This window comes from Episyrphus balteatus, chromosome 3, assembly GCF_945859705.1.
Source record: "Episyrphus balteatus chromosome 3, idEpiBalt1.1, whole genome shotgun sequence".
Classification (NCBI taxonomy): Eukaryota; Metazoa; Arthropoda; class Insecta; order Diptera; family Syrphidae; genus Episyrphus; species Episyrphus balteatus.
This window is the reverse complement of record NC_079136.1, coordinates 129,682,406-129,707,271: the sequence shown is the minus strand read 5'-3', so window position 1 is coordinate 129,707,271 and position 24,866 is coordinate 129,682,406. Positions and strand designations below refer to the sequence as shown.

Genomic DNA, 24,866 nt, shown 5'->3' with positions numbered 1-24,866 from the left:
ACTTTAAAGATCGCACCTACCTTTCGGTTAAGTTAAGAACCCCACTTTGAAAAATTTTATATGAGGCGCATTATCTTTTACGAAACCTTGAGGTTAATTGACGAACGATTTTTCATAGTTGTTGTTATTTTTTGTTTAAAAAAATTCACAAAAAAAAAAATATAAAAAAAAATTCACAACGAAACTTAAAAAAAAATAAAAAATAAAACAAAAAAATTGAATTGTGTTAAATATTTTGTTTTTAATTAAACATTAAGATTAATGGAAAAATTATAACTTGTATTTAATAAGCAAAGAAACTAAAAGAAACAAAAAAAAAATGGATACAAAATTTCTTTATCCAAAAAATTATTTATAAATTTAAACTTAAAACTAAGATTATTATTTACATTAAATATAAAATATTATAAAAAAAGATAAGAAAAAATAAACAATAATTATCTAATATCATCATATAATACAGAGTGTTTGTTAAAAATAAAAAAAATAATAATGATAAACAAAAATTTAAAAATAATATAATATTTTTTTTTTCAAATAAAATAAAATTAAATAAAAAAAAAACGTGAAAGTACAAAAGTTAAAAAATAAAAAAAAAAAATAAAATTTCATGGGAAAACAGCCCAAAATCATTTGATCAATTTTTTGTAAAACAAAATGAAGAATTAATGCGTTAAACAGGCGCCCAATGGGCCAAAACTATAGACGCCAGCTTAATTCTCCAACCTTTGAGTCATCATTTCAGAGTGTTGTAAATGTTGTCTTCCTCGACGGTTGTTGTTGCCGTCGTGGAAGATCTATTGATATTAGGTCTGCTTCCTAGCACCGGACTATTGGAGCAATTTATCTGCACCCGACTCACGGCGGAGGGACCGGCTACACTACCGTAGTCCGATACTCCAATACTGGTAGAGGTTGTTTGATTGTTTGTCGAAAACGACTCTATGCGAAAACCACTATTAGCATTGGTGATTGTCACTGTATCGCCATGACAGATTTCCGCATAGATATTCTCCTTGGTGTGATCGATGAGATTTAGAGCCATATTGGCGGGATTGGGAGAGCATAACTCATTTGAAGACTCATCACTTGATAGCAGGAGAGAATCTCGAACACTGCTATAAGGCAGATCGTCGAGGATAGCACTAGGACTGGCCGCATTGAATCCAGTTGTAGTGACTTCTTCGCCAATGTTGAATTCAAGTTTCTTAGATGTTGGGGTTTTTGGTTCTTTTAACTGGTTCTTGTTCTTTGTCTCGATGACATTCATCTTCTGTGGCACAGAGAAGTGCAATAACTGATGGAGACTCGATGATGATTTACTGTATTGACGAGTTTTGACATAAAACTCTGTGTAGAGTTTTTGAGTGATGAATGATTGTGGTGGCTTATTTTCTACATCCCCATCACCGTCATAATCTTGTTCGTGATCGTTCATAGTGTCATTGCTTTCGGTGAAATTCTTAGGCAAAAGGTCAGGTTTCCCCACAAGATCGACCTCTTGCAAACTGAGACTCTTCTGAAGCGGTGGTTTTTTAGAATCGGTCTGATCAGTGATTCCAATTTCGGATGTTGAGCGTTCTGAAATGGATTCTGTTTCCAAATTAGCACCAAATCGTTCTTGTAACATCTTCGACATATCATTGTAGCGTTCCATACTCATTCGCTTAGCCTGGACATCAAGGTCTAAGCTTGTCAAAGATGTGTGTTTATCATTGCGACGGAACCATTTCTTCTTGGTCGACTGGAATACTTTCATTTTTTCTGAGATCCGATTGTGGCCTGAGGAAGAAGATTGTTTCTGCTCATCTTTGGCTTCCATATTGGCCAAATCATTTTTACTAAGAAATATTATAGAATCCTCTTTTTCGTGGGCAATGGAGGTTTTTTCACGACGCAGAAGCTTTGGAAAATTCAGAGGTTTGAGAATTTTCAAACCATCCACACGACTTTTACTGCCCGAACGTTCGGGTCGATGTAGAACTTCAACTTCAACCATTTTCAAAAACTGATCACAATTGAATTGACAGAACTTGAGGATGTTCTGGACATTTTGATTGGCCAACATACGTTGTTCGTTCTCGAAGCCGAGCAGGTATTTGACCAAAATCATTTCGGGAGTGATGTGCAATTTTCGCAGATGCAGGGGATTCTGCGCTTCTACACTCTCAATGGGACAAGCAATTACAACATTCTCCATGGTTATTCGACTGATTGTTAGATTTTCCGGAATCGAATTGGCTGTTCCAGTTGGACCGGATATGTAGCGAATTGTCATGGGTAATTCTTTGTTCGGTGCAATGAGAGCAGTTATTCTATGAACACAATCCGGATTGACTTTCTTTGATTGTGCTTCGGAATTGCTGTTGATTTTTTGTAGAATCTGTGGAACGCCAGGTTCGATTTCATAGAATTTACCTTTGGTCGAGAGGGAAACATAGAGAACTTGACGATTTTCATTTAGCAATTGGGCGTAACGACCTTTTTCTTTTTCTCGACCAGAATTACTGGAGATTTTGTTGGATGATGCTGATGAATCTTGTTGTTTGCCATCTTCGAATACTGCTAACAAACGAAATACTTGACCACCACGGGCGGTGGTCTTGATGTATTGTGGTCGAGCTGCATAGCCTTCGGCCGATTGAGATTCGGTAAATGCTGGGAGATTGTCAACCGAGACGAATTTATAAACACGTTCGCGTACTAATTGGATGAGGGTGGTGTAGAGAGTTGCTGTGGGGACGCCTTTCTCATTGATTAGAGAGAAGTAGCCTGAAAAGTAAGAGAAAAAAATTGTCAACATTTTTTGAATCATCATTAATCATTGAAAAAATCATATTTTTTTTAGAGAAAATGTAAATTAAAAATTGACAAAAAAAAAGTTAAAAAAATACGTATACACCACAGTGAACCATAAAATATTGCAAACATAATTTTTAAGTTTGTATGTACGTATACGCCACAATTAAATTATGTATACAAGTTTAAAGACCGCGGTTAAGCATAAAAAGCCTTGTTGAACTCTCGAACTCGGGAGAGTTCGTTTTAAAGATATACCGAAAAACAATAAAAAAAAAAAAAAAATCAAAAAGGAACGCTACAGGGAACAGTAAAAAATTATTGTTTAATTTTCTAAACTCAGTTAAGTTTTCAATGTAGACTTCAAATGCACGCCACAGAAACTGGGAACAGATCGCTAGGTAAACATAAAGTCAAAAAATCTTTGAGCCAAAAATAGGCAGACGATATTATAAGAAACTGAGCCTTTTAGATCCCAAAAATCGGGATAGTTTTCAAGGCAAGCCGAGAATGCAAAAAATATTTAAAAAAAAAGTACGTAGGAGCCATAGTGACCCAAAAAGCCTAGTACGTAACGTACACGCCAAAGTGACCTAAAAGGTCTGGTTGAATTTCTAAACCCGGGATAACTTCTAAGGAAACCCGACAAGCAAAAAAATCTTCTAAAAAAATAAGTATACGCCACAGTGAACTAAACAATTCCTAAAGTCAGAAGAACTTTCGAGGCAGAAAGAGTGCAAAAATGGCAAGAGCAAAAACTTGAAAAACAAAAAATTAATAGAAAAACTTATTGAAAAAATTGATAGTTTGAGTGAGAGAATGCAAGAAAACTCATGGATAACTTTGAAACGCATTTAAGTTTTTAAATACTTTGGCTTTGATTTTCGCTTTGATTTAAAGTTGAGTTCAACGTGATTTTTGAAACCTTTTTCATAATAAATTCAAAACAATAATCACTTTTTGAGCAATTTTCATTATTTTGTTAGAATAGAAGAAGACTGAGAGGAAAATACAAAGGTGAGGGTAATTTCACTTTGTTCCAAAGAAAAAGAACATAATTTGGTAAGCGTTTAAAATGTGTCGGTTGGACGATGGAAAAAGTTTTGTGCTTCAATTAAAATTTGAAAAACAGGAAATTGATGCATGCTGTAGAAAAGTTTTAAGAACTTTTGATAGAGAAAGGCAAATCAAATAAGTAGATGTACGAGTATCTTCTTGTACCTATTCTTGATGATGGATTGATGTGTGTGCATTGGTAAACAAATCTATAAAAGTTGACAAAAGTTTTTATTTCAAGTTATCAAAAGTTTACTTTGTGTTTATTTTATTAAATTGAATATTTCTTCAAAGACTTAGTCATATCATGATTTAAAATAAAAAATATTTAAATACATACAAATTTAAACGACTTTTAAATTGAATTTTATCTTAATTATCAAGTTGGTTTAAAAGTTTTTTTTTTGTTCACTTCTGTCTATTGAAAATAACTTATTTACGATATAATATAAAATAAAATGAAATAAAATAAAATAAAATAAAATAAAATAAAATAAAATAAAATAAAATAAATTAAAATAAAATAAAATAAAATAAAATAAAATAAAATAAAATAAAATAAAATAAAATAAAATAAAATAAAATAAAATAAAATAAAATAAAATAAAATAAAATAAAATAAAATAAAATAAAATAAAATAAAATAAAATAAAATAAAATAAAATAAAATAAAATAAAATAAAATAAAATAAAATAAAATAAAATAAAATAAAATAAAATAAAATAAAAAATAAAATAAAATAAAAATTACCTAAAATAAAACAAAAAATAAAATAAAATAAAAAAAAAATTTGTCAAAAGTAAAAATAAAGATTTTTAGCTTATTTCTTTTAAATAAAATCTACGACTGGAACATTCTCTAACAAATAAATCGGTGATGATTCACAAGCTACGAAAAAAACAACACTTTCTCCTTGACTATGTTAGCCCTTATGCCTATTTCTCAGAAATCGCCTAAATATCAAGGCATAGTGCTTTTTTGGTGCTCGCATTAGTGTTTTAATGGCAATGCCATTAGTCAGTGAGATGGGTTTTGCGATGGTGAACAACGAGTGTCAGGTGCTGCCTACCCATTATACCTTTGTAACTTCAAGTCATCTATTATGGAACACAAATGGCAACTACACCACAACGAGTGTTTTTCCTTCTATATATTTTCTCTTCTTATCCATCCAACAAATACCCAAAAGGGAAATAATGTTCATGATGATGATGATGATGATTTTGATGGGTGTATATGTGAGTGTGGGAGGATATTTGTTTGATTGAAACAAATGCACAAATACACATTTCATTTAAAATGCGAAATATATATATTTATTTTGTGCTCCTTGAAATGCCAAATGGATGCGGAATCTACACGAAGACGACGACGAACGAATAAAGGAATATCCTATGAGCTGAGCACCAAATGGAATGGAAAGTGCACTTAGCTCAAATGTATTTTTATACTGAGGAAGAAAATAAAAGGAGGAAACTTAAATACCATTTCCTATTTTTATATGTATTATTATATATGGCTCTCATGGTAGTGTGTCTTGGTGGTCGTTTGGTCTTTCGTCTTTTGGCGCCCACATTAGGATATAAAATGAGTGATGTTTTGTCCCAGATATTACTCCTTTTATTCAACAGAACGTTATTTTTCTTTGAAAGATTGTAGAAGAAGAGAAATCTTATTGTTAAAAGAAGAAAAACAAAATGATTAAACCAAAAAACCCAAAGATAAATTGTCTAATCTGCATAAAATCTGATAAATTTGTATTTATCCTTTCTCGCATGAATCTTGTGTTTTGTTTGTGTGAGACTCTCACTCACTATTCGTACATTGTTATTGGAGTTAACTGGAATACTGAAAAAGACAACATGGCTACAATGTCTGGGAGATTAAGCTTTAAATTAACATAATATTGTTGGTTTCGGTCTTGATTAGGATTGAAGGGATTTAGCACTGTGTTTTGGGTCAAACTCAATTTCATTTGGCTGAGTTTGATTAAATGCATAACGAAAGATATGACTATAAGCTGTGTGTAGTAGGCTTTCAGACGTATATTGATCTTTCTAGGTAAATGAGTTTTTTTTTCTCCAATTTTGAGAGTTCGGGTTTTTTTTACATTAAATTTAGGTCCTCCCGAAATTTCCTGCCATTTTTAAGTGCTTTTGAAGGTATTGAATAGAACTGTTTCGTTTGAAACACTAAGTTTAAAAGTAGAATTTCTTTCGTTTTGGTTACATTTAATGTATCACCACACTGTTTATAACTAGCGGACCGGTAAGACTCTTCCATTAATAATTCATTTGCTATATTATGATAACTAGTTAGAAGTAATGAGAGAACATATGAATAAAACAAACGGTTCTTGGGTAGTAAAATGTAATAACATACTAAAAATATTCATAAATAGTGATCCTACATGAGTGGGGGTAAAAAAGAACTAAATGGGGGGAAATGACTGGTCCATGTTCAAAACGAATGAATGGTTTTTTGAACCAAATTCCAGTTTGTGTCTGATTTGGACATAAAAAAGCAACATAATACGGAAAAATGTATATTTCTGACAAAACATCAAAAAGAACTTGATTGAAAATTTGTTTTTGAGACTTTATAGCGAAAATAGTGATGAGTATAGATTAGAAACTAGACGTGATAGTATAAAACTGTAAACAGTTTTAAATTCTGCGTATTTTACTTGTTTTTTTACCGACCAGTGTTATTATCAAACCCGTTTTAAAATATCTGCCTTATTCATATAGAAGGTAAAAGGTTTACGCACCTCTAAAAAATCTGTTCATTTTTTTGTGCTCTACAGTATTAACAAAAACATCAAGTTTTGGAATAAAAAAACAAAAAAGAAAACAAACACGATAATCTCTATAATCCTCAGCCATTAACAAAGTGCACAGGTAATACCAACCTTTATTGAAAAAATTCCCATTCAAAGGACAGTTAAAAAAAAAAAACAATCCCATCATAAATTATTATACCTTATAATCCTCTCTTTTTCGTTTCTGCACGTTTAAACCTCGTCAACCATAATAATTTATTTATTTTTTTTTTGTTTTAAGTTTTATTTGGTTTAAATCTGCATTTAAGTTGCAATGAAACATTGCGTACAAGTGTGTATCTTTTCTAAAAATCACTTAATACCCTGAACACAATCAACATCAATGTTTATCCATATGAATGAGAAATGACGGTGGTGGCGGGCGGTGGCAGTGTAGATATTATTCATTGCGGGTGCTATTGCATTGTTTTAACGTTAACGTATGCGCCAACAGTGGTGACCTCTTGCGGCTTTTCAGTAAGTAGAAACAAAAATATAAAAAATAAAAATGGTGGAATCTCCCGCATCCTGCTGGTGAGTTGTTGTTTTTTTCACTATGCAAAGTATATTGTTGACACACACAACAAACGGTGAAAAAACAACAACGACGACGATGAGTGACATTGTTTCACAGAAAAAAAAAAAAAACACATTTCAAAGAAAAATGCGAGAGATTTTGGGTGGTTGCGGATGGATGGTAGATGGTTAGTTGGGAAAACCACAGCAAAGATTGAAACGAGAACTGTGTAGTTTAGTTGTGTAAATGATAGAGAAAATGAAAATAAATGAATTTTCTCGAGTTTTTATTTGTTTCTTTTTTTTTCGTATAGATATTTTATAAATCGGTACCTATGTTGTAAGTTTATGTTTTTGCGAAGTTCAGGGAAGGAATATCTACCTAAGGTCGTTTGTATAATAAACTGACATCCTAAAAAAACATACAAAAACATTAATTAATTTAAATAATTAACCATACAAATTAGATTGGTATAAAATTAAAGATAAAAAATCGATTGTTATATCCGTAACAATTTTTCGTCACACCTGTTACCGTTTATAACCAAGAACTTTTAATAGTTTCTCATCTATTTCTGTCACATTATATGAAAGCGTAATAAGGTAATCATTATTATCAAAAAACAAAACCGACTTCCATGGATCAAAACTTTGTTTTATGGTTTTTCTAATAGGTAGTTTCTATGGCCAGAACTGAACGACATTGAAATGGGACCACACCAGGCACCAGCAATACAAAAAGAATTATCAGGTTGGTTGACTCAGTCCAAAGTTATGAGGTAACAAACATAGAAAAAAAAGTGCAGAAGAATTGAATACCTCCTCGATTTTTGAAGTCGGTTAAAAGACAGTGAGATATACCATCGAAAAAGAACTTACATTGTACCCTTAAATTTTGTATTTTATAGAATTTTTTAAATTTCCTATTCGAAAATTTTAAAACTTTCAACATAATATTTAACTAATAAATTGTGTTCTTATTTAATCACTTCCTTCGTTAAATTCTATTAATATTAAATAATGACTAAATTGTTCATAAAATGATAAGCAAAAGTGTCACGCCCGTAACGGTGGAAAAACCCAAATTGTAGACATTTAAACAAAATTCATTTTAAAAAGCTAATTTTGAATATAATAAATATAATTACCAACAGTTTGAATCTAATCTCTTTTCATTTGATTTTTATAATTTTTTAATTAATCTTCGATCTACCTTTTCAAAACTTTTTAATATTTCATTTTTGTCACTCCTGAGTATTTATTTTAAATCAGCTCGATTTAGAAAATATGGCAGCCAGCTTTTATGTTAGAAGTCAAACACCTGTCAGAAGCGTTTAAAACCTGAAAATCATCTTTAAAACAATCAAAACAAATGCCTTCTGATTCAAGGAGTTCTTAAAATATTTTTAAAAAGGCTTTAGCAACTTGATTTATAAGAGCAAACGTTAATCCGATACATTCGTTTAAGTAATAAAATTGGAGCTATCACAAAGTCTTATTATTTTTAAATGTTGAAAACATGATACGACAAAATCAATTAGAAACAAATTTTTATTTTACAGAAATTTAGGGTTATTCTAAGAACAAGAAGTGAGGGTACATCGTAGAAATAGTTGAGGACGACCCAAGAGTAGAATTAACTGGTCCTTTTCAACAATTTGAGTGAAGACATCATGTCTTATATGGTACTGAAATATTAATGCAAGCTTTCGAAATGTCTTTTAAATTACCTTAAGTTACTAACTATAGTTACTTAAAAACTTTAAATCTACCTATATTATGCATCTGACCTAATCCAGCCATGTTTTAAAAGCCGCATGATTAATTTCCACAAAACAATGTGTGCTATTGTGGTTTTGTGTCATTTGTTATACACCTGCTTGAAGTTGGAGCTGGTATTTTTTTGTTTTGTTTTATTAAATAATTCTTTTACATTGTTTTCTCTCAACCACACACTTTTTTTTTGCTTTACCCACTTTGCATTTTTGTATTATCAGAGTGAAGATTTTTCCTGGATTTTCTTCCCAGAGACTCTTTTGGTTTGCGTAATTGAAAAATTAAATTTTAATTTTTTTTTCATTACAAGATTTATGTGTAACTTTGTTTTGGTTTTCTGTGTTTTTTTTTTTGATAAGAGTGTGTAATGTATGTTACAAATAGAATGCGGCTGTAAATTTAAAGCCACACATTGTTTAATGTTATGTAATGCAGGGTTTCATAAGCAGATGTAGTATTGTATTTATATAACTTTTTCTTCCATTACATTATTGTAATTATTTCTTTATTCATTTCTTAAAACACTTAAAAAATTGAAGACACATTTAACAAAAATGGAGTAGTACCTATCTGAAATCTGGGAATTTATATAAGGCTTAGGAGTTTTTTTTACCTTACATTTTTGGTTCACTTTGGTGTATACGTACTTTTTTAAAAGATTTTTTGCTTTTCTGTCTTATCGTGTTAAGAAGACTTTTTTGAACACTTTGAACGTATACAATACGTATTTCCCTGAGGTTTAATTTTTTGCATTTTTCATTTACCCTAAAAACTCTTTTAACTTTAGAAGTTTAAAAACACTTTTTGGTACACTGTGGCGTATACGCACTTTTTGATTCAAGTATTTTTTTCATTCTCTGTTTACCTTGATCACTATCCTGAGTTCAGAAACTTAACATAGGTAATTTTTTGGTACACTGTGGTGTATACGCACTTTTTTGAGAAAAAAAAATATGCCTAAAAATCTTTTTTTAATCACAAAACGCTTCATTTTTTTTTAATAAAATTGTAAAAATTTAATAATGTAAAAATGATTACCTGGAAACTCTTGTGGTATCATAACTCCTTTTTTCCGGTGCGCCACTCCAGTTTTGGCATTATGACCATGATAGATGTGTCTTTGTTGTATTAGCCGATACAACAAAAACAATTCGCCATTCTCTTTTAAAAAATCACTATTGCTCTTGTTATTATTATTGCCATTACCATTATTGGCATTATGATGATGTTGATTATGATGATGATGGTTATTATTATTGTTGTTATTGCTTTGTCCCACCGATGCTGATGATGATGCAGTCGATGACTGCGTCGATGTTGATGAACCATTCGACGATGATGATTGCAAAGTCTCATGACTAAATTTCATTTTGTATGAGATCCGAACGACTCGCGGTAGCGAGTAACGATCAAGAAATACTTCAGCTGGTAAAGGATCCGTTTGGGACTGTGGGAAAATTGAATCATGACATTAAATTGTCAAATACAAATTAAAGGCTTTCTCAAACTAGTGACATGGAAGGAACTGTCATGCAACTAAACTGTCATGAGACAAAACTGTCATGCGATAAAAATCGTTTGCTTCTCCAAATTTGATACCCCATAAAGCTTCTTAAAAAAAAAAACTAAATTTGACATGTGAAATTGAAAATGTCATCCCTACGGAGAAATTGCATGCTACTCCTAGTTTGAGAAAGCCTTACATTTTTCTCAAAATTTAAAACAAACTTACATCATTACTGTACTTAGATCCTTTACTATCACCGGTTGAGCAATCACCCCCCGAACTAAGCGAATTCATCTTCATCCGTTGTTGCTGCATTCGCTGTTTCAATTCAATTTCATTCCGTCGCGCCAGTCTCGCATTCTCAAAATCTGCTACCGAAAACATATTCGCCGATGTGTCGTGCGAATTGAAACGTCGCAGCTTTGGTTTGCGTCCCTCCTGGGCTGAGGATGCGGTTAAAATTTGAAGTGGTAAATTTGTTTGTGAGGTAAATATTTGTGATCTACTAGACACAACTAAATTACCACCCATTCCTGGATGATGATGTGAATGATGTGATGATGCACTAACGCCACCGCCGCCAACGCCAACGCCAGTTTGTTTACCTGATGGTGTGGCACCGCCGCCACTGCTATTCCCTACTACATTTGCCGCTGTTACTGCCACTGTTGCTGATGCTTGATGATGTGATGATGAATGATGGTGATTGCCATTGCTGCTATTGGGCATTATAAAAAACAACGGATTCGTTGTGGTGATTGTTCCATTCTTTGTACCGTTCCCTGATGAAGTTGTTATTATTTGTTGTTGTTGTTGTTGTGTGGTAGATGAGGAAGAATTGGCAGCACCATTTGTTGATGGAGCACCTGTGAATTATAATTTTTAATAGAAAAAGTGTGTTGAATACTGTAATGTAATAAAACTTACCACTACCATTCATTGGACTCGTAGGCGTTGCCATGTGTGGACTACTTTTTATAAACCAATTCGCCAGATGTCGTTGTCGTTCGAATTCAATGCTAGTACGTTGCATTTCTGCTAATTTCAACGAGTCTGTCATTATATTAGATTGTTGTTCTTTTGTTGTTGTGTTCTTTGCCCTCCCCTATCTCTCTCTCTTTAACGTAAAAAAAACGTCTAATACTTATTCTGAAAAGGTAAATTGAAAAACGAAATACTTTGATTAGAATATTAATTAGGCATTCATGGCAGGTTAAAATAAAAAAATTCACCTATATAAATACAATTTAGATGATCATAAATTTTCAGTTCAAGTTGTTTATTTATGACTAATGTATAAATAATGACTTATGTTTTTTTTTTGTTTTTGAAAATATAATCGTAAATGATGAAATTGGTTAGGATGCTGATTTTTGTTTACTAAAAAATAAATAAAAAAAAAAGTGACTGCCTCCTGTGAGGATTGAACTCACGACCCCTGGTTTACAAGACCAGTGCTCTGCCACTGAGCTAAAGAGGCTGACGAGTTTTCGCCGCCCAGAATAAAACTAGTGATGGGCCAATATGAATTTCGCCGTGAATCGTAATTCGTAACTTAATAATTAAGAATAAATTAAAGAATTATTCTTATTCAAAGTTTAAATTAAGTTTTTCAATAGTAAATTTAAAATAGACTTTTCTAACTTAAGACAAACTAAGTTTGAATGGATATATCTAAGATACATTTTTTGAAACCCAAAACTTGCCCTTTACTATAAAAAATACTTTATACCGCATGTTAAAAAAAAAATACAGAAAATTATGATTAATGTTTTGTGCTATAGACGTTGCTCATACATACAAATTAGATAAACAAATATTCAATTCATCAGTTATTAAAATTTAACTTTTCTAGAGAGTTTTTTTTGTTCTCAATTTATTTCTATTTCACAACGTGATATGAATTTGTGTTCCGTTTAAAACTGGGGTTCAGGTCAAAATATTAATTTGATTTAAGTTTTACTTGCACTCTTATCCTCACATTAAAAAAAAGAAAACAGATTTAGTGTTTACGTAACTAAACTCAAATCTTAGTGTGATCAACTGTTCTCAAGATACCTACCTAATAAACGGAAAACTGTTTTTTTTTTTTTTTTTTTGGTTTTGAGTCATAATTATGTTTGTGCCAAAAATCGGTTTCCAAAATTCTGTGTACACGATTGTACATATTTTTTTAAAATTCTGTTAATCCGAAATTCTATATATTAAAATTCTGTAAATTCTGTAACTTCAAAAAACTAAAAATCTAGAATTCTGTTCAGATAACTAAGTATTTCAAATTATGTATTTGATACTTTCAGCTTGAAGATTTTTTTCCATAAAGCTGCAAAGTTGACTTCGAAGAAGACATCATAAAATATAACATTTTTAACATTTTATTAAATTACTTTTTGCTTCAAAACTCAGAAAGTAAAAGATTTATTTGCATCAGTTAGAAATTATAAGGAATACACCAGACAGAAATAACAATTTTCTATATCTAACAAATTTAATCTTTCACTTTCTATCACTTTTAGTTAATGGAATAAAAATGTACAAAAATAATATAGTAAAATATTATGGACCAATTTTCGTGTAAAAATAATTCCAGTCAATTTCTAAGTGCCCGGGTAGCTCAGTTGGTAGAGCGTTGGACTTTTAATCCAACGGTCCAGGGTTCAAGTCCCTGCTCGGGCGGTACTTTTTTTAAATCATAACCAAAATTATACAACGAATCAAATAAATTTGACACGCATGAAAACAGAAATTGAAATGTTTTCCATTTTTTTTTGTTGCTTTTGTTGGTCGGTTAGTCAAAAAAAAAAAAATGTGCTTGATGCTGACTCACATAAAGAACAATTTAAAAATGTATAGAGGTTGATTTTCAATGAATTTCTTAAAATGTACATTTAGTTCTAATGTAGATACGTGTTGCTCTAGAAATTGAAAAGGATAAATATACTCTTTCATGTATCCACTCAAACCCTCGAACATTTGGAGTGAATCTTTAGAAATGGAAAATAGAAAAATAACAAAAAAAAGTTTAAAATCTAAATACGATTTATGTATTCCACAAGTTTTTTTCCCATCATTATTATCTTAAAACAAAAAAAAAAAACAAATAAATAAAAGGAAAAGACAAAAAATATAGTTCTTTTTTCATCAAAAATGATTTATTTTTTTTATCGGTTATTTTAAGAGGCAAACCAAAGCCGGATTCGAAAAAATAGCCAAGGCTTTTTATCATTGTAAAAGTGATAAATCATGTAAGGTACATAAAACGACAAAAAAGCTTTTCTGAGACGACAAAAAACAACGTGTTCTGAACAGATTTCTGAAATCAGTTAATTTTTAGTACAGGGATTGGCTTAGCTGTTTTAAACAAATCATTTTTAAATTAAAAATCGTTGCCAAAAAAAACTTAAAAAAAAAATATTGAAAAACGACTTTTACTGATAGCGATAAAAAGTGACATGAGTTGTGTTTTAATCTAGTTTTGGCAACTATTTTGAGATCACATCAAGCATTTAAAATCTTTCATGTCAAAACTGAATTTGATTTACCTATAAAACAGTTTTTATATCCTTAGAAATAACTTTTAAAGCTTCTTCATAAATTGAAGTCATAGTAAAAAAGGGCACAAAAATCAAAAACAAGAAAAACGATAAAAAACTCCTTTTTTTATTGAAACTTGAGGAAACAATCTTGCTTCATTATTTGTTCAATTAATATGCGATTATTATATTTCAAAATTCATTAACCGCCTAAAAACTACTACAAAAAAGCGACGAAAAATCGTTTTTTCAATTTTGATAATTTAAAAGAGCAAAGAGAGTAACAGACGTTGGGAGTGGGAGCCTTCAATAAACTCTCTAAGTCCGGCTCTGAGTTAAAGGATTCCTAATGTATTCTTTTTCCTACTACTCAAGAGAAAGGATCACGACCTTTAAGTGTCATGTTGAATATGAATGTTTACATATACATAATTTTTTTCTTTTCTTTTTTGTCCATCTATATTTCCTCAATACTCTCATATAGCGTTGTCATCTCTTCAAAATCCAATAAATTAAAAAAGCAAAGAAAAAATATATGAAAAAAAAAAAAAACTAAAAGAGGAAAGAAAAAGACTCAGCTGGAAAGATATTCTTTACTCAATGGCAAAAGGATGGTTCTTAAATGTCAAAGTATACAAAAAAAAAGAGAAGAAAAAAAAAAAACGAACCCTCTCAATAGATTTTTCACAAAAATATGTCTCTATCGTCCGCACCATCGCATTTCATATCTTTTCCTTTCCTCTCCCGCTCCACCCACTTCAACAACTACTAACTTGTAGCTATCATCAACATCATCGTATATATAGTCGAATGTTGTTGTGTATCTCTCTGGTAGGATCTAGAGTCATCGATGTCGTTTTGTCGTAATAGCTGCAATCATCTTCAGAGCTGCAAAGCATCCCTTTTACAAGTGGGTATGAGCTTCAGCGCTTATAAGTGTGATTTTTTTTTTTTTAAAGAAGAATTGCAATGGGGAGGAGGGAGGATATTGTTGGTGGGTTTTGAAGCCTGGTCTTAAAAATAAGGACGATGTGAAATTCAAAACCCCCTATTGCTGTCCCATGTGACATATGAAATTATCAACGCTCCTAGTGGAGAATCTTCTATTCTGAAATATAAACATATGGGTATGAATTTTTACACTACGGGACAATTAATTTGAGTCTTGAATTATTTATAAAGTCTTGGGTTTAGAAATGATGGGTGCGAAAAACCTTTCGATATCTTTTGAGTCGTTATCGAGATTCAAAAGCAGTTCTGCTCAAAATGGCTCAAAATGTCTATTTGACAGGACTATTGAGCACACTTGTTCTGCCATGAGTTGCATTCTAAGAAAATCGATGGTCATTTGTGACTATGTCTCAGTAATTATGAATGTCTGTACGTGACATCACATTTGTCCGTACGTGATCGTGAAATGTCCTATTATCGAAAAAAATCGATTTCACTGTATTAAAATATCGATATTTGAAGTATCAATCAATTGACGCAGACTGTATGTATGTAGTAAAGTCATATATATGAAATCATTTGACATTAAATTTCACTCCATAACTGTCAGTTACAATGTGGAAATCCGCACACACAAGATGGCAACAGCAGCAGAGAACCAGTGTTAGCACCATCAGTGAAAGTGCCAGACTTGCAGAGTTTGTAAATTTCAATTTTTTGTTCCCCCAACTCTGAGTTCTCTTCTTTTTTTTGTTTTTATTCGTTTGTTAATATTTTTAAGTCTCACAGAGTCAAACCCAGTCCAATCTCTTCAAACCATAATTGACTTTGACATAATTGAGTTCGCAGACTTTTGGAGCACTTTGATGCACATATATTTCAGTTTTGAATCTATGACATGGATGCCGCCCATCACTACTCTATGAGAGGTAAGATATGAGTTCATATAGAAAGAGAGAGATAAAATTAAGGTTTTGGTCTTTGGAAAGACTGAAAGTGATTTTACTGCGTTTAGCTATACACATTGCCAGTTATATATCTCTCAACTTGGCAGCAGTTAAGCGGATTTAAATTAGCTCTCCATTTCCATGTGCCTCTGAGATAGAAATGATGATTCCTCCATTACTCTCCTACCATACCACCATGGTTGTCGTTTCTCTTCTTTATACTCTGGAGGCAGGAGGCAGCAGCTAATTTCTATTCAATTATGCAAATTAGATTGATTTTTGTTGGTCTGCTGCTTTATAGCGTTAGATAGGAGTTTTCATCATTATCATGGTAGGGGGTAATGGGGGGAAAGAGGCTAGAGAAAAGAGGATAAAGTATCGATTTACGTATCTTAATAATTTTTTTTTCTTTCTTTTTTTTTAATATTGCGTATGCAAATTTGTGTGTGATTGTGGATGAGACGTATCCGTATGTATATTATAATGCCTATGAAGCGGTAGGTAGAAGTTTCATAATACACAAATCGTATTAAAAATTCATACAAAATGTTAGGATATACAACACACAAATTTAAGTAATTTCCTGTCCTGTCAATTTCTATTTTCAAATTGGATTTGTTTGGAATTTCTATATTCCTTTTTTTATATTATTTTTGTGTTGTTGTTTTACAAATTCATTTTCTTCATCTTCTTCGTTAGGTATAGCATAATTCTATTTATATATAATTTTGCAGTCTTGGGTGGTTTAGAAAAGGAGATTATGTTTATTGTCTTTAATATAAAATTAAATGCCCTGAAGCAAGCCAGGTATGGCAGGTATATAAAGGTAGATATGAAAAATTAATTTCTATTGTGAATGATGACAAGTTTATTCAATTAGGCATTTCCTTTTATCAAAAATTTTAGGTGATATTTTAAGAGAGATGAATTTGAAAGAAAAGACAGAAAAAAAACTGATTTAAGGGGTTTAGGTCTGTTTGTTCCAGTTTATAGTCTGATATTCTTAATTTATTTGTACGAAACTGAGTTAATAGATAAATAAGACCCTGCAGAAGGACATAATATGTATATTTTGTTGGTATTTAAGCTTATGAAAACATGATAAAATTTAGCTAGAACGAGACGAAAATGATTTTAATATTAAAGGATTCGAAATGGGTGATTCCACGCAAGTCGAGCACTTTAAGAAAAAAAAAAACAAAACGAAATTTCAAAAAAAAAAAATACTTGTGCTTTTTACTTAAATAACTTCATACAATGTCACACCCGTAACAAAAATGTGTGACACCTGTTCTGCCCATAATTTCGTAAAGGCCCTAACTACAAAATTTTCGATTTTGATTTTTTTGCATATTTGGAGTTAGGGCATTGTCTCTGATTTATCGTCATTTATTTTTTTAGCCTAAGTCTTCAAATACGTCCGAAAATTGAAAATGAACTTTTGGTTTTTTTCATTTTTATATGAAATTTGCGATATTACATTTACTATTTCCCTCTATAACTCAGAACTAAGAAAAGTGTAGTTAGGGCCTTTACGAGATTATGGGCAGTGTTGCTGTTCTATTTTTAAATTACGTATTTTAAAAAAATCAGCTTTTTCTAGGATTATAAAAGTCTCACAAAGGAGACTGTATTGATTATAATAATTATTACAGAACGTCACACATGTTACACCTTAAGAGATTGTGATCTTATAAGATAGGTACAACAATTTTAATTTTAATTTTAAAAGTAAATATATTAACAACTTAAAACATTAGTTATTAAAGCTATTAAATGCCTTATTAATCAGGAACAACATATTTAGTAACTTGTCACACCCGTTACAAAGGAAGTACCCACATATTAACATTCATACAGAGTAGTTGAAATCTTCTCTAGGTGGACTACCGATACTTCTGAACAGCAAGCAGTAATAGGCAGACCCTTTTTGTTACTTCTGATCGGCAGCTTCTTCAGACTAAATTGAAGATCGGATACATTTTTTGTTGTCAAAATATTTAATCTATTTATTTTAAAAACACTTCATGAATTGTAATGAATTCGCTTTTCCCATCAATAACCCTTGAGAATTACCCCACAATTTCCACCGCTAGCAAAATTTAATCTTATAATGATTCATGTTTAAAAAATTCTTAAGCTTTTATTTTTTGTTATTTCAAAAAAGAAATAAAATTCAATTACAGTTATAGCCTCATTTTTAATCCATAAAATAGCTTCAAGCCTTATCTTCAATAACTTGCACAGCACACATACAGAGTGCTCATAATAATTAATTAATGGATAATATTAACATTCCATTAAAATCACATTCCAACCAGAATGCGCCGTCTATATACACCCCAACCAGGCGATGACGGAAACTTCATATACTTGGTGTCAGAAGCGATGATACCACTGCCACCACGCGATGGACACCACACCGCACCGCGCTGTTTCTGATTTTCCCGTGCGTAATGATAATAACACCGGAAAGGAAACCAAGCACAACCTCATCACCATCATCATCATCATCATCCGATTCAAGGCATCTAGAAACCTGCAATGGTGTTGCTGCAAATCGCACACTTCACATCCACACATAGAATACTATTTCCGCCTTTATACAATCTTTATACAATCTGAATGGAAATTAATTCGTGCAATTCCATTTTTTTCTCATTTCGAAACTCGCGAGATTATCACCAGCAGCCAGTGCACCATCAGGAGACGACAGACGGCATCGATATTGGATATTGGCATCGACCAAGTATTTGGCATGTGACCCAACAGCAGTGCACCACCATTTCTTTCTTTCTGATTCACTCTGAATCAATTTTTATTTCGTAATTATGATTTTCCAGATTCCATTTTAACGCCCTTATTTTGGTTTTAATGGATACTCGGCGCATCAGCGGATACCGCAAAAGAAGAGGCTAATGCATTAATTTACTACCAATCCCAAACACAACAGCAAAATAGCTTTTATGATCAGAATATGAGGAAATGCAATTATTATTTGTGTCGATTTATATAATGATGATATAGGCTTTAAGCCTCTTTGGCATAAAACATGTATGAAACAGAAGAAAATTGTCTAAAGTCGGAAGTTCTAACTTCTTTATACTTTTTTACAAAATGGTAGCAAATGTTAGGTTTTTGTTGCAAAGCGTTATGCGTTACGCGTTATGCAGAAAACGTTTTACTTCTCCTTGCCTACCTCTAAGCTCTTTCCGAACTCAGCTTCAATTGGATTTCCGTGACAGAAATAACGTTATTTGTTAAAAAAACTGCGTTACATTCCGGAAATTTGGATAGCCTGGTAAGCGTAATAGTTTTTACAAAAGAATTCTGCACTAATTTCAGTGTCTACTATTTCATAGCAACAAGAAAATTCTTCGAGTGTTTTTTTCCAAGAATAAAGTGCAAGTTGTTTGAAAGTTGTCAAGCTTTTTCGTCATAAGCCCTTTGGGTTGAATTAAGACTATTCTAACACAATGTTTTTTTCCGAACTATTCAAAAATCACATTTGCAAAGGGTCTAACTCTTCCAATAAAGTGCCTGGTAGCCTACCTTTTATTTGAACGATTGTAATTTTTGATAGTTTTTTTCATGGTAATGTACCTCGAAGATTAAACTTTTGAACAATGCAAACACATAAATTTTATATATGACACGCAATCTAAAAATAGTTGAAAGTTTAGGTCACTGGAATCTTTTTCCTTATAAACTGTTTCTTCACACATTTTTTTTCTGTTTCGAAAATTTAAGTTTTTTCCATGTTGGTCCCAGTCAGATCCCGTGTTCCATCTTCTATTTTTACAAAACATCAAACTACCACGAAATCATGTTCGTTAATTATGGCACCTCGTAGTTCTTGTCTTTTTGTAGAGAATAGATTCCAATCTCTCAAAATAAATTGAATTTTAAATAAAATCTTCCAACAGTTTGGCCATGAACTCGACCCAAAGAAACCCCAAAAATGAAAGATAAGAAAATCTCATTATGATGTTCATTCCATTTTGTGGCTTTGCTATAAAAACTTTCGTCCTTTTTTTTTTACTTCTTCCTTTCCTTTTTAATTATAATCTCATTTATATTTACGTAGAAATAAGATGAAAACCTAGTTAAACATTAAACTTAAAGTGGAAGTGAAGTCGAGTGAAGGAACGAACAATTACCCAATTTGCCACATAATTTTAATCCTGTGAAGTGAATGTGTCCTTGGTGTAGACAGCAAAAGGATATCAAAAATATTCGCAATGGACTTTCCAACTCTTGTTTCATAATTGAGTTGAAATTTTACAATTTCACATCCACACCCACCCTACCTCTTTAGATGCAACCATTTCTACGATCTACGATATTAAACTGTACAATATTGATTAACTTTTCTGTCATAGCTGTTGTCGCTGTTATATTCATCATCGTCGTCGTTCGTCCTTTTGCTGTCACTTTGCTGTTGGTTGTGTCGTCCATCGAAATAAACTGGACATGAGGTATTAATTTAATATGATTTCTGTCTGTCTGTCTCTCTCTGAAAACTGCTATACTACGCAATTTATAAATAGGGAATTAATGGTTAGTGTGACCAGATGTTTTTTTCAAGATATCGATATTGTTTTTTATAAAATAATAGACATTTATTTTTTATTTGTTTTTTCTAAAATCAATTTGAGTTCAAAATCTAATGTTTTTGTCTTAAAAAAATCGCATCATGGAAAATGATATTTTGCCGTTTTTTTTGTTGCTTTTTTGGAAATAGATTTTTTGGCGATTTTTTTGTCGCTTTTTTTATAAAACTGTACAATATTTATTTTTGATTTTTAAAATCCCGATATTCTGACCCTTCAGTGTTTGTTTTTTTTGTTCACATCACGGAAAACGATAATTTGCCATTTTTTTTGTCGCTTTTTTTATTAAACCTTACAATAATTATTTTCGATATTTAAAGTCTCGATATTCTTTTTCCTCCAAGTTTGCCGTTAAATTAGCCACGTATCTGAAATAAACATTTTTCGAATTAACAGCCAAAAGTTCGTAAGCATGGTCACCCCGCAATGATGGCGCTTGACACATTTGTATCCCATAAATATAGAAATTTTACTGCAACACCGTTGAATATTTTATAAAGCTTCTGATACAGATGATGCAAAGTACAATTACATTATTTTATTATTTAAATTCGAAAACACATCAGTTATGTGTTCATTCGTTTTGTTCAAGTGCCCCATCATTTGCATTTTCATTTTCATTTTTTCATTTTTTTTTTAAATAACTTCTGTGCAATACAAATTAAATTATTCCCAGCACATCGACCAAAACGATTACAAATTAAATGAAGCCATTTGTACCCCTAACCCGAAAGTTGTCGCACTCAAATCCTCCTCCCTTAACCAACCGTTCAAGCCAAGTAGTTAGTCCATTTATGACCGCCCCCACAACAGTTTTCTTCTCCCCATTTATAAATTTCAAATTAATTCAAACGAGGAGCATGTTATTCCTGTTGTATTAATAATTGTAAAGGTTTTTTTTGTTCGTTGTTAGTTTCTGTGCATGTGTGTGTTTTTTGTGACTATACAAATATCTAAAACTTACCCTGGATCTGAATAGCGAGATATGGTAACTTGCTTGCTGCAATGCGCACACATTGAGAAAATCGAATTAAAATCCCATTTTGCAATTAGTTACTTTACTTTACTTGTATAACATTTTATATGTATTTTGTCTGTTTTAATTTAATGCATTTTTGCATTGCAGTGTCCCATTGCCATATGCACTATAGGACTGGCAGACATGCAATAAATTGTTCTCTTAACTTACAAAAAAAAAATATGTATTTAAAATGTTCAAAAGCGATGAAAATTATTGTGTAATTTGAAACTTTGACCTTCGCGGCTTCTAACTAATTTGTATTTTAAGTGGACATGGATGCACATTTTTATAGATAGATATTGACGGGACTATAACATGCAGTGCGCAGATTATGACATGGCATTTTAGATATGTCATTTTTGATTAATTTGAATAATTTGTTCACTGTGTGTGCACGCCCTCTTCTGGTGATTTTTAATTGTGATTAATTTTATTTAAGAAATCATAGATAAAACCTGATGACATTCCGAGCTTGGAATTTCAAGTCAAATTAGAAGAATTCTTTAGGATCATTTTTAACCTTTTAGAATCAGATGAATTCAAGCTAAATAATAGGTGTAGAAATGGTGTACCGCAGGGTTTAGTTTTTACTCCAACACTCTTAGATCTGGGGATTATTTAGGAATAAAGAGCATTTTTTGAACCGTGATAAATTCAAGCCAGAAATTAAGGGCAGAAATGGTGTACCGCAAGGCTCTGTTTTATCTCCAACTCCCTTAATAATGATCTTCTGTCTAAGTTTCCGAATCTATTACATTTTTTGACTGATGACAGTACTAATAACTTTTAATATTCGTATGACTTGCTATCTTCTTGAATACAACAAAAATATTTTTACAGACAGTTTTTCAACCTTCATGAGTTCGTAGTAAATAGGCCTTCCAATTAAAACAACAGCTTCTGTAAAATTGAAATCTCTCAGGTATTACTTTTCATAGAGCTTGTATACTGCTTTTTTTCAGAATTTAATTGCTAATAGAAGTTTGAACCTGTTTAACAACTTCTAATAAGTTGTTTTCCAGATAAACTTCGGTTAATGAACTAATAGAAGCCTTACAGAAAATACCAAGTTTTGTATTTGATTTTTGATTTTGAGGTTGAATTATCTAGCTCGAAATTGTTTTTGGTTTTGACATTGAATAATCTAGTTCGGACATTTCTGCTTTTTGAAGTGATAAAGTAAAGAGCTATACAGCCTCTTGTTATTTGTCAAATCTCAAAGCTTCGATAGAGCTTCGGTAAAGCTTCGTTTAAGCTTCTTATACGCCTTATAAGGACATTATTGTAAAGGGTCAAATTTGTATAAAGTTCTCCTATTTCCATGCTCAACAACCTTAATAAAGATTAAAAAAACCTGAAATGTGGCTTCTGTATAACCTTAACCGAAGCTCAAATGTTAGTTGGGCTATGCATTTGGTACAAAAATTACAAGTCTTAGTTTATTGAATTTTCGAAAAAAAACCAGAGTTAATTCCCTTGTCAAATATATCTCCTGGTAAACTCATTTTGTTCAAAATTAAATACCAAAATGTCTTAATAATAAATTAGAAAATCCAACTAAAATTCAGGAAAGCAAGAACTCAAAACATCAACAAGCTCGTCAGTTTAATTACAGTTTGCAGTATTCTGTATTAGTTTAACAAAGATAACTCTCATTTAGGGTAAAATTATTTGTATATATGTACGTATCGGGCATTATGTGCTCTGTATAATGAAGATATACCTTGAAAACCCCAACTTTATATCCAATCCAGACATCACATAGAGCACACACATATTGCAGAGGCTATCACATTTCCGAAAATAATTAAACTCTTGAGCTTTTGTATATATCTCAGCATGATATCCTGCCACCTGCAATTGCAGATAAAACCTGTCCGTTTTTCTCTCATTCATGATGTTATGGGGCGCAATCACATGTTTTGCAATGCTACACAACCATAATCACCAATTTGATGATGACTCTTATACACCTCCCCTATTACATATAAACATGCTTTTCTTAGCGTCCCTCTTGATTGTTTGATTCTCTCTCCTTCCATCCCAACCCAACACACCAAAAACCAACACCACCGACCGGAGGACCGTTGAGAATGTTATAAAATTTACAAAATATAATCACATAACATTGTAAGTCTAACTTACCTGCCACAAACAGAAGCACCCATGCAGGACAAACTCACATTTAACCTGCAGTAGGTATAGAAAGCCTAGTATTCGTATATGTAAAGGAGAGACAGGATAACGACATTTCATGTAATCGTGATGAATAATTGGATTCCAACATGCCGAGGACATTTTCCATTATTATTACATGTCATTGTGAAATCGGGCGGAAGGGGACATCGTTCCACCCATGTAAAATGGTAAAATGTAATATTAATCTACCGGGGTGTATAAGAGCCAACATTACATTACCTACATCTACGAGGAGAGAGATATAAGGTAAGAGATGGATACAAATGACATACCTGTGTGTCTGCGCCATGAAACATGTGCCTGGCAACAAAACGACAACAACCAATATCAACAACAAAAACAACAACAACACAGCAACACACAAGAAAAAGACCTCTCCTCAAGGCGATATTCATTATTACCTGAATTGAATTAATGCATTTTAATTGAAATTTCACCACAGAGATTGAAAAAGACATTATTTGAGGGACGGACGGGACTGGAAGAGGACTTAAATTGATGTCTGTCTGGCCAGACACCATCCAAAGACCTCGTTTTACAGACTTTCCAGTTTTTTTTTTGTTTTTCTCTTCAGTGAATTTGTGTTGCCAACTGAGGTTGATTAAGTTATTTTTTATGAAATTTGGTAGCTTCAAAATTTATTTTAATTAAATATGAAGGCAGGATAATATAATACGAGAGTTCTTTAAACACATTTGAACCTTTAGGGTGCCATTTGTATGTAAAGAAAGATATCCTATAACTTGCGGGCAAGTAAGACGCTTCCAACGATACCCATTTCGTCAAACTACAATAGTTAGTTTTGATGTTTATACGGAACACACATGTCGACTAGAGCTGAGGTTGCTATTGCGATAGCTGCTTTCAATCACTCTAGTCTTGTACTGTGCAGTGAACAGTTGAGATTCCTCTTCAATATAGCTACTCACTGCTCCGCCCCACAAAAATCCAAACCAATCTAATTTTCTGTATTTTTTGCAATGATAGACATGAAGCGAGCGATCAAGTGAACAGGAAGAACAGTTAAAAATGCTCGGTGTTGTTAAAAATTTCACTGCTTTTATAAGCAAAACTGCTCTTTGTTCTTTATAACTTCACTGATTTTTTCAGAAAATGTCCTCGGCTT

At 31.9% G+C, this 24,866-nt stretch overlaps 1 protein-coding gene and 2 non-coding genes across 9 annotated transcripts in view; 1 reads left to right on the top strand and 2 right to left on the bottom strand.

Annotated features, from left to right (window-relative positions):
* Nucleotides 1–24,866, bottom strand: part of LOC129915942 (uncharacterized) — a 175,489-nt gene that overhangs the window by 2,326 nt on the left and 148,297 nt on the right. For 6 of the 7 annotated variants that reach the window (XM_055995662.1, XM_055995665.1, XM_055995666.1 and 3 more), the window contains 4 exons: nt 11,404–11,625; nt 10,702–11,342; nt 10,008–10,416; nt 21–2,772 (listed from right to left, as the gene is read on the bottom strand). In XM_055995662.1, the coding sequence (XP_055851637.1) occupies nt 737–2,772; nt 10,008–10,416; nt 10,702–11,342; nt 11,404–11,536 (3,219 nt within the window). In that variant the 5' untranslated portion in view covers nt 11,537–11,625 and the 3' untranslated portion in view covers nt 21–736. The remainder of the gene's footprint in view (nt 1–20; nt 2,773–10,007; nt 10,417–10,701; nt 11,343–11,403; nt 11,626–24,866) is intronic. The other variant, XM_055995668.1, reaches the window with a different exon arrangement.
* Nucleotides 11,885–11,956, bottom strand: Trnat-ugu (transfer RNA threonine (anticodon UGU)). The gene has a single exon. It is a non-coding gene; the product is annotated as a tRNA-Thr (tRNA).
* On the top strand, nt 13,080–13,152 carry Trnak-uuu (transfer RNA lysine (anticodon UUU)). The gene has a single exon. It is a non-coding gene; the product is annotated as a tRNA-Lys (tRNA).